This window comes from Octopus bimaculoides, chromosome 2 (assembly GCF_001194135.2).
Source record: "Octopus bimaculoides isolate UCB-OBI-ISO-001 chromosome 2, ASM119413v2, whole genome shotgun sequence".
NCBI classification, from domain to species: Eukaryota; Metazoa; Mollusca; class Cephalopoda; order Octopoda; family Octopodidae; genus Octopus; species Octopus bimaculoides.
The window spans coordinates 64,729,003-64,739,164 of NC_068982.1; the positions used below are offsets into that span (position 1 = coordinate 64,729,003).

The 10,162-nt window shown below is 34.8% G+C and overlaps 1 protein-coding gene across 1 annotated transcript; it reads left to right on the top strand.

The window, feature by feature from the left end:
* The first annotated feature begins 1,079 nt into the window (after positions 1-1,079).
* LOC106869893 (NEDD4 family-interacting protein 1) lies at positions 1,080-3,394 on the top strand. The gene has a single exon (XM_014915821.2). The coding sequence runs from the start codon at positions 1,257-1,259 to the stop codon at positions 2,130-2,132; it is 876 nt and encodes a 291-aa protein (XP_014771307.1). The 5' UTR covers positions 1,080-1,256; the 3' UTR covers positions 2,133-3,394.
* Positions 3,395-10,162: the final 6,768 nt, after the last annotated feature.

Genomic DNA, 10,162 nt, shown 5'->3' on the forward strand with positions numbered 1-10,162 from the left:
TTTGGCTGATTAAGCGATGTAAAGCGTATTTAATCTCCATACCTTCGTTTTATTTGCTTTTTTCATTTTAAATTTGCTTTAACCCTAACCCTAACCCTAACCCTAGGGTTAGGGTTAGGGTTAATTGTTTCAGAATCGTTTGTTTATGTAGTCGGCACTTAATGTATATCGGCTGAATGGACGTCAGTGATTGGTTGAAATTACAGAAATACGACAACTTTAACATGGAAAAACTTATGGATTTCTTTTTTTTTTTTAAGAAGACTAAGAGAAAAAGCTGTTTTATATGACACATTCTACCAGTGTTCTAAGTTTCAAAGTGTTTCGTTAATGAAAAATGTGGCCCCCGTTTTAAAAAAGATCCAAAAATAAACATTAAGGAAATAAAAAATTTCACGGAATTTGTCGAACAAATACTTTCATTTCTCGGAGACCAAAACCGATTGATTGCCAAAATGAGTACCAGTTGAACCTTGGGATCGATGTAATCGACTAACCCCTACCTCCCTCAAATTTCAAGCCTTGTGCTTATAGTAGAAAAGATCATCATCATCATCATCATCATCGGCAGCGAGCTGGTAGAATCGTTAACACGCCGGGCGAAATGCTTAGCGGTATTTTGTTTGCCATTGCGTTTTGAGTTCAAATTCCGCCGAGGTCGACTTTACCTTTCATCATTTCAGGGTCGATAAAGTAAGTACCAGTCCAGATCTGGGGTTGATGTGATCGACTGTCCCCCCTCCCTGAAATCCAGGCCTTGTGCCTGTAATATAAAGGATTATTATATAAAGGCGGCTAGCTGGCAGAATCGTTAGCACGCCGGGCAAAATGCTTAGCGGCATTTCGTCTGTCTCCATGTTCTGAGTTCAAATGGGGTTGACTCTGCCTTTCATCCTTTCGAGGATGATAAAATAAGTACCAGATGAGTACTAGGGTCGATGTAATCGACTTATCTCCTCCAAAATTTCAGGCCTTGTGTCTATAGTAGAAAGATTATTACACACGCACACACACACACACACACACACACACACCACACATATATATACACACATATATGTATTATAAATACAAGAAAAGACAGTCTTTATCAGTATAAACTAGTCGATATTGGTGATACAAGCCGAAACTAATGCAGAATTGTAAACGAGGCTACAAACTGCCGTCGCCACCATATTGTTGCTGTCATATTAGTTCAGATTGTTTCTAGAAGTAAAAATTAAATTGTCATATAACTTGTCTTTGACATCGGACAGATGGAACGAAATATTAGGTATCATACATTACAAGAAGACCAGGAAGAGGAAGATGGCGTGAGAATGACTGCAAACGCCAGTAACACTCCTGTGCCTATGACTTCACAATCCGTACCAATCCCTGTTGTTCCGAGTTCAACAATGCCTTCAGTTCCACCACCCGCCTATAAAGAAACTGAAGAGGAAGAAGACATTGCTACTGCCAACTCTTTTCATCATTATCTTCAGCAGCAACAACAACAACAGCAGCAACAGCAGCCACTCAGCAACAGTCATGATCAGAAAACTGAGCAAACGACCTTCGATGATGCGTGTGGAGCTGGCCTGCCACCATCCTATGCTGTTGCTACCGATCTACCGTCTTACGAAGAAGCAGAAAGACTCAAACAAGAAGAAGAACTTAACGGGGGCAGGAGCTGTGGTATAAACCAATCTGGTCATTTTCCCCAGTTTCGATCTTTAACCGACGAGGAACATTATTTAAATGGTTCAGACGACGCCACTGACCAGTTAAACAATGCAGATCGACTTAACACCAGCGGAATGATCATTGGAACTGATTGGATCTTTTTCTGTACTTTCGTGATATCATTTTTGTTTAACTGGCTTGGCTTTTTAATGTCACTGTGCATCACTAATACAGTAGCCGGTCGATGTGGTGCTTTGGCTGGCCTTGGTCTTTCTATGGTTAAATGGGTCGCCATCGTCAAACACAGTGGCTTCGCTGGTGATTTCGCTGCCAGTGAATCTTGGTTCTGGTGGATCTTGATGCTATGCGGATTCCTGCTTTTTGTTCGTGGATGTATGCAATATGTCAATGTGAAATACGAATGGAAAAGGATTACAGGTCGTCTGCATCACATAACTCTTTATTGAGTTTATTATCGTTTGTCTTTCAAAAATTAACACAAATCAAGATTCCCCTCTTTTCTATCTCTCTCTCCTAATTTTTGCCACAAAACCCTTCTTTATTTGTCCTCCTCCACATCCACACACACCTACACAAGAGCCTTTTTATGTTTACATCTTATTGCTTCGTCATTTGGCATCTATTGTTATTGTAATTATTATTATGGTGTCAAGCGCCGCAGAGCAAAAGGTAAGCTCCTGGCGAGTCGGGATTACGATCCGATTTCGATTCTCAGTTTATGCTAGTTTACATCAATTACACCGCCGATACTTTTGAGAAAGGCATAAACGCCACAACTTTTACCCCCACTGACCCCCGTCCCTCTAAAATACAGAGAGCTTTTGTTCATAAGAAGACATTGTTATATAAGTAACTTTGTTTTTATTATTATTATTATTATTATTATCATTTAAAGCTATCTTCATCAGAAATAAATATATTTGTTTAAAAAACTGTAATTACATTCGATATTTCCCTAAAAGATTCATTTATTTGGGAGGAACCTATCATTGTGTTATGTGTGTGATATATATATTTACACACACATATATATATATATATATATATATATATATATATATATATATATATATTTACATACATGTATGTGGCTGTGAGCTACTTGGATATAATATTACAGCTTTAACAATATTCCTGTACAGATGTACCGAGGGATGCCTTATCTATGTTATTAAGAATAGTTTAGGGCTGACGTTCTAATCAAGTGTGAGTAGGTGTTCCAAATAATCATTGCGTGACCATTCTTGTTGCTACACAAATTAGATTTTTTTATGTGTATGTATATAAATATATATGTCCAATACTATTTCACGACTACTTAAAATTGATATATTTTTTTCTTTTCATCATAATTACAATTATATTACTAATCATTATTATTAGTAACGATAATAATAATAATCTAACATACCCTTTTCCCTTGCCCCCTCTTACCTTAAAATATTTTGTGGCCTTGTGCCGAGGTAAAAATTTGAATAATAATAATAATGACAATAATATGTCGTATATATATAAATAAACATAATTATACTCTAATCCTAAAAAGAAAGCCTCTTACATATTTCGATATTTTTTGTGGTCAATGGTGTAAAAATGTTTATTGCTACTTATATATTTACATATTACAATGTGAATTCTAATCGAAATTACATTCTTCTAAGTTAAAATTTTGTTATTGTTGTTGAAACTAAAAATTTACACAATACAACTTTGTCTTGCTGGTTTATATTTGCTGACATTTTAACCTATATATTGTGTGTTTTTGTATACGTTTTATGTATATATGGGGAGTGGGGTACAATGAGGTGTTTTTACTGCATTTTTGATTTTGAGAAGAAATATATTTTTTTACAAATGTTCGCTACCTTACAAAAGCGATTTCAGCTAAGCAAAGGACCTTCTCTAAATCCGTTAAAAACACTATAAACATATTCGGAACACTATTCCAGGAAATTGTCACTTTCTGTTTGAGCATATAAAAGGCAAATTTACACGGAACAAAGTGAGTAAACTAAGATATGGTAAATTTGCCTCTTCAATTCTCCAGAATTACATTTAAAAACAGACTCATACACATCAATATCCAAACTAGGACATCAGAAAGATCAGAAATGCCACAAAAATTTAAGATATCTGGGTCAAATAAAAGAGGATCATGGAAAAATAGAACATAATATGAAATTAATCAACTCACCTATATTAAAAAAAAAAAATGAACATAAAATATTCTCTATAGCTTCTTCATAATCTGCTAGAGTTGCTTTCCTCTCTGTATATTTATGTGCCATAAAGAGGAGAAATTATTGAAATTAGTCATTACTCATTTTACCCCCATTTTAGATTTTTTTTTTTTTTAATTATTAAATAAGACATTAGTGTTAGAAAAATTGTCTTGGAATCCAACAGAGAAAAGAATATTGGATGTTAAAGACCAAAAATTATTCAGATATTTTATTAGCAGCCTCAATTACAAGTCAAAGTTGAGGAAAAATTTCTTGAAATAAAAAAAATGCCTGTCACCTGACTATGTTCCAAACTCTCTCAACTTCAACAACTATACTGACCAATTTTTACTCCTAAAGATGATGCAATACTTGCAATGAAATGATTTCAAACAGGTAAAATAAGAAATCAGAAATTACTGATTTTATCCCCTCTCCCTATATATATAAATAGAAATATATATATAAGGAAAATTTAAATGCATTGAAAGAAATTTAAATATTTTTTTATTTTATGTTGCTCTCTGTTGGTATTTTACAAGCATATTGTCTCTAATGTTCTTTATTTGTCAGTAAATTTTACAAAACTTCCTTGAACACTTATCAGATATTCTAGTTGCTACAAAAAACCTTAACCAAAATATATCAAACCAACACAAGTTGCTATGCTATATAAAGTAAGTCCTTCAATTGAAACACTTTAGTTTTCTTCAGTCATTATCAATAAAACTGTTTTTGTTTTAGAGCCCCCCCCTCCTCCTTCATTTCTAAGCCAGCTTTTGCCCATGTCATTTGAATATGGTTCTAAATTATTTAATAAAAAAAGATTTCCTTTCGTTAATCTTTTGAAATTGACCTTTATTACTCATTCTATACTATCGTACTGAATTTTTTTAACCTGTTAATCACATCTATTTATTTGATGTGTTGTGTTGTACACACAATTAAGTCTTTAGCTTTGAAGTCACATTCATGGGTACAAATGAGGACTTCTATTATTGTCATACGCATAACTATGACATGGACCAACAAAAAACCAAGAATAGGTTCCCACAGAAACATACATACATAGAACACATAAACTCATGACAAACAGGAGGAAAAGTAATTTGTATCAAGTGTATGAATAATTTAATTCAGCTGAAAGCATTTTGGTTTGACTGAAGTAAATTTTGGGTATCTCTATATGTGTATAAGTATGTATATCTATCTGTATGTATATGTATCAGTGGCAGCTCGTGTATAGGCACTGCAGAACTGCAGCACCCCCTATTTCCACTCGATGTTATCGATAACATTCAATATAATGAGTCCTTTTTTCTTTAATTCTTTCTTTATACTTGTACATTATATAATCCTTAAGCTTAATGTTGAAAAGTTCTTGGCTTTGAGTAAAAGACAATGCAGGGGGATCAGTTAATTATGATTTTACTCAATATATTCCCTTCTCAGATGTACACACTTATTGCAGTGGTCCTTCAGTTTTTTCTAAACCCTGTAAAAGAACCAGTAGTCATCCCCTAGTTTATGAAAAAAAATACAAAAATCCTTGTATAGAACTATGCACTTCACATTTCCAGTGATGCGGTGTTTGACTGTTTTGTGCATGCTCACATGTCCAAGATAGAAAGCTTCACACTAGGGAGAGAGAGCACTGCATGAACAACAGTGCCGACCGCAGTGTTCCAGTGAAAGGTAGTGTTTCTTTTTCACTCCGTGTGTGTTGTGCTTACCTTATTGACTAATATAAAGGTAGGGTAATTTGCCTGCTGTTACAATTTTTAAGCTGCTTAATAGTTGTGATGGGTAAGAGACAAAATTTAAGACCAGAAACTAGAGCGAGGATTATTCAGCTTGGTAGGCTGAAATGGTCATATAAAGCTATTTCAAATGAAGTTGGATGCTCTAAAACAGCCATCTACAATGCTGTCCGTCTTTATAAAAGAAACTAATTATTATAAAGACCGCTCTTGACCTGGGCAACCAAGAACAACAACGGCAAGAATGGCTAGATACATTCATAGACTGTCCCTAAAAAAAATTTTAAATGACTGCTGTTGACATTTTAAAAGAAATTCGGCAAAAATATAGACTTACCATTGGAGTGTCCACCATAAAAAAACCATCTCAAAGAATTTGGACTTCTAGGAAGAGTCTCTTGCAAAAAGCCATACATTTCTTTAAACAATCGATGTGCCTGAATACAGTTTGCAAAAGAGCATTTGAATTGGAGTCCAGCAGATTGGTTGAATGTGTTGTGGTTGGACGAGTCAAAGTTCAACTTGTTTGGCAGTGATAGCAGAAAGTATGTAAGAAGGCATATAGGTGAAGAATATCATCCAGAATGCATCTGACCTACAATTAAGCAGTGGTGGAAGTGTGATGGTGTGAGGTTGCATGTCTGGAAAAGGCATCGGTCTTATAATCTGAATCAAGGGCATTGTGGATAGTAAGTCCTATCTAGAAATATTGGATAAGACTATGCTTCCATATGCCCGAAAGTATTTGGGCCGACCTTGGACTTTCCAACATGTCAATGACCCAAGACACACCTCGCACTTAGTCAGAGATTACATTAGGTCCCAGAGAGTTCAGTTGATGCAGCGGCCAGCACAGTCACCTGACCTAAATCCCATTGAAAATCTTTGGGAAAGATTGGGTTGATCTGTGCAAAGAGTAGTAAGCCAAAGAATAAGGATGATTTTTTTAACATTATTATATTAACCAAAATTGGGGAAAAATCTCAGGAACAGTGATAAATGATCTGAACAATTCTGTTTTGCAGATGCAAAGCTGTATTAAGTAATTTTGGATTCCCAACCAAATACTGATTGTGCGAGATTATTGTTTTTTGTGGATCTCAGCATAAACTTTTTAAAGCAAAAAAATGAAATTTTACAAATGATTCTTAAATTAAATGGCACTATAAATTACAATAATTAAGATTTATTTTTAATTTTAAATTAATATGTTATAGTTACACTGTAAAGTTGTATACCATATTAAAACTCGTGAAATTTTCTTTATTTTGATATACATCTTAATTCACAATTTATAACTTGAATATATATAAAATGCCATTTTAACATTAGTATATTAATGTTCTTAAATTAAACGGCGCCACTGTATATATATATATGTAGGTGTGAGAGTATGTATATATATATACATATATATATATATACATATATATATATATATATATATATATATACATACACACACGCACATGAAGGTTGAATTGTGTTGAACAAATGAAAGAAGAGTGTTCAGTACAGGTTGAGTATATAGTTTATTGAAACACTATATTTATTTTGCTACTTGAGTTTCCTGAAGACCGCAGTGACATGAAACTGCAGTCACATGATAAGAATTAAGTCTCAATAAACTATGTGTGTGTGTATGTGCATGTTAGTCTGACAAAAAGAGGTAGAGGTTACCACTTAAGGAACGTGTGAGGCATGTCTTTTCTGAATCACATGAATTCTTAAGGCTTATGTCTTGTTGCCATAGCTTTAATTAGATGAATCATTCCTTGAACAGGACATTGATTTATTACATGCAACTTTCCCTAAGGGAGGACTTGAAGTCAACATGTCAGCAATATGATTCTGGTAACTACCATTGACCTCTTAACTGTCAGGAACATCAATATCTGACCTTCTGACACGTATATTCTTCCTGTTCTCAATGTGTGTGTAAAGATGAAACAAAAACAGCAAAATATCGACATAATTATATATGATTACTAGATTTACTGTGAGCTGTTTTAAAAATTATAGTTTTTATTATTTCCTTAAAAGCGCTTGTACCAGTGTCACATAAAAAGCACCCAGCACACTCTGTATAGTGGTTAGCATTAGTTAGAAAGGGCATCCAGCAGTAGGAGCAAGCCAAATCATACTGGAACCTGGTGCAGCTCTCCTGCTTGCCAGCTCCTGTTAAACTGTCCAACCCATGGCAGCATGGAAAACAGACGTTAAAGGATGATGATGGTGATGATGATTCTCTGTAATCCAACTCATTCTATATAATCTGTCACTTATATTACATATATATTTGACCAAATGACCTTATTTTGATTGATACAGAAGTAAAGACTTGTTCCTTTACTTACCATTGATCATTCGGAAATCTGTTTTGGTTGACCTTTGATCAATCTGTAATGTATACATATGTAGCCTATGTAGTTGAGGTGTTACAGTTGCATTGAAAACTCTAGATGTAGTTGTTTGTAAGTTTAGGGCAGTAGTTTAAACAGAATCATTTTGAATTTAAGTCCCATTTAGGTCAACAAAATAAATATGACTGACACTTGTGTTCTCAACCACTCTCTTCTCCTGTCCACAAGCACAATAGATTTGTGATTGCATTTTTATTAGAAATCAGTATTTATAGCTTTGGGTATCTGACATGTTATAGTGACTATCAGGTCTATGCTTAACTGCTTTTGTTACTATGTTTCTGTGTGAAGGCGCGTGGTTTAGTTGTTTGGGCATTCGGCTCACAATCGTAAAGTCGTGAGTTCAATTCCCGGCGACACATTGTGTCCTTGAGCAAGACACTTTATTTCACGTTGCTCCAGTCCACTCAGCTGGCAAAAATGAGTAGTACCTGCATTTCAAAGGGCCAGCCTTGTCACACTCTGTGTCACGCTGAATCTCCCTTAGAACTATGTTAAGGGTACAAGTATCTGTGGAGTGCTCAGCCACTTGCATGTTAATTTCACGAGCAAGCTGTTCCGTTGATCGGATCAGCTGGAACCCTCGTCGTCGTAACCGACGGAGTGTTCCTTACTATATTTCTGTTGAAATACACTGCTTTTACTTCAGTTACTTTTGAAAATAAGGAAGTATTTAATGAAATGACTTTGCTATTGTGCTTGGAACATAAAGTAACATAAAATTTTGACGTAAGGTTTTTGATTTAGATCACTTTAAAGCAGGAAGTTTTTATCATAGGATCATGGATAGTCTCAGGTGGGTTGGTATCAAAAATGTTAATCTTTGTAATAACAACTCCTCTATTAACTGTGTTTGGTTAAGAATGAAATACTCATTCGATCAGAATTAGTTTGAATTATATAAATGAGCCTATTTAACAAGAGGAAATATTCATTGCTAAGGACTCATAGATATTCAATAGATGTAATTTAAAACTCCTTTTCCATTTTTTATCAATTTTACAAACAGCCTTTTAATTGTGGTTGTTCTGTTATTTGTAATTATTAGTAACCCAAATGCCTCAGGAAACAATTATTTTTTTCAAAATGCGGATAATATGACCTGCTTAACTTTCTGTGTGTTGCTTTTGTAATTACAGACACAATTTCCTAAAAATGTTTGCATTCATAAGCTGGCCTAAAATGGTTTTATGATGTGTAAGAAGTTAATGTGTGAATAGAGTTACTTATACATAGTGTCATTTACAACAGAAACACACACACATGTTTATGTATATGTATACATATATGTATGTGTGTGTTTGTATTATAGGCTGGGTGAAAAGAGTTGTATCTATACTTAATATTTTACATCTTTCTAAACTAGAAAATATAATTATTTTCAACTATGATAAATGAACTGATCTAACTTATTCATGTTAGTTTACATAAATGAAGTCCAGTGCCCAAAGAAATTAGTTGGGGTCTGCAACAACAAAAATTTTATGACATTCATAAATTTGGGTAAGTTCATATGACGAGATGAGAACCCTGATATTTAAGACCAAGCTTTTATTCAGGGAGAGAAACAAAAATTTTCTTTTTGCAGCATATGAACTTCACTAATTACTTTTAACCCTTCAGCATCCATATTACCCTGTCAAATGTAATATTTATTCCCATTGCTTTGAATTAATCATGCATTACCTTGTTGCTTCAAGATTTTGATGAAGTCATCATCATCATCATCATCGTTTAACATCCGCTTTCCATGCTAGCATGGGTTGGACGATTTGACTGAGGACTGGTGAAACCAGATGGCTACACCAGGCTCCAATCTGATTTGGCAGATATTCTACAGCTGGATGCCCTTCCTAACGCCAACCACTCAGAGAGTGTAGTATGTGCTTTTACGTGTCACCCGCACGAAGGCCAGTCAGGCGGTACTGGCAACGGCCACGCTCAAAATGGTGCATTTCATGTGTCACCCGCACGAAGGCCAGTCCAGGGGCACCGGCAACGATCTCGCTCGAAAAATTTCATGTGTCACCCGCACAAGAGCCAGCCCAGGGGCAGAATAACATTGTGGGGT

Bases quoted from the DNA above. Each gene is read 5' to 3' on its own strand.
- LOC106869893 (XM_014915821.2), top strand. From the start codon at position 1,257: ATGGAACGAAATATTAGGTATCATACATTACAAGAAGACCAGGAAGAG.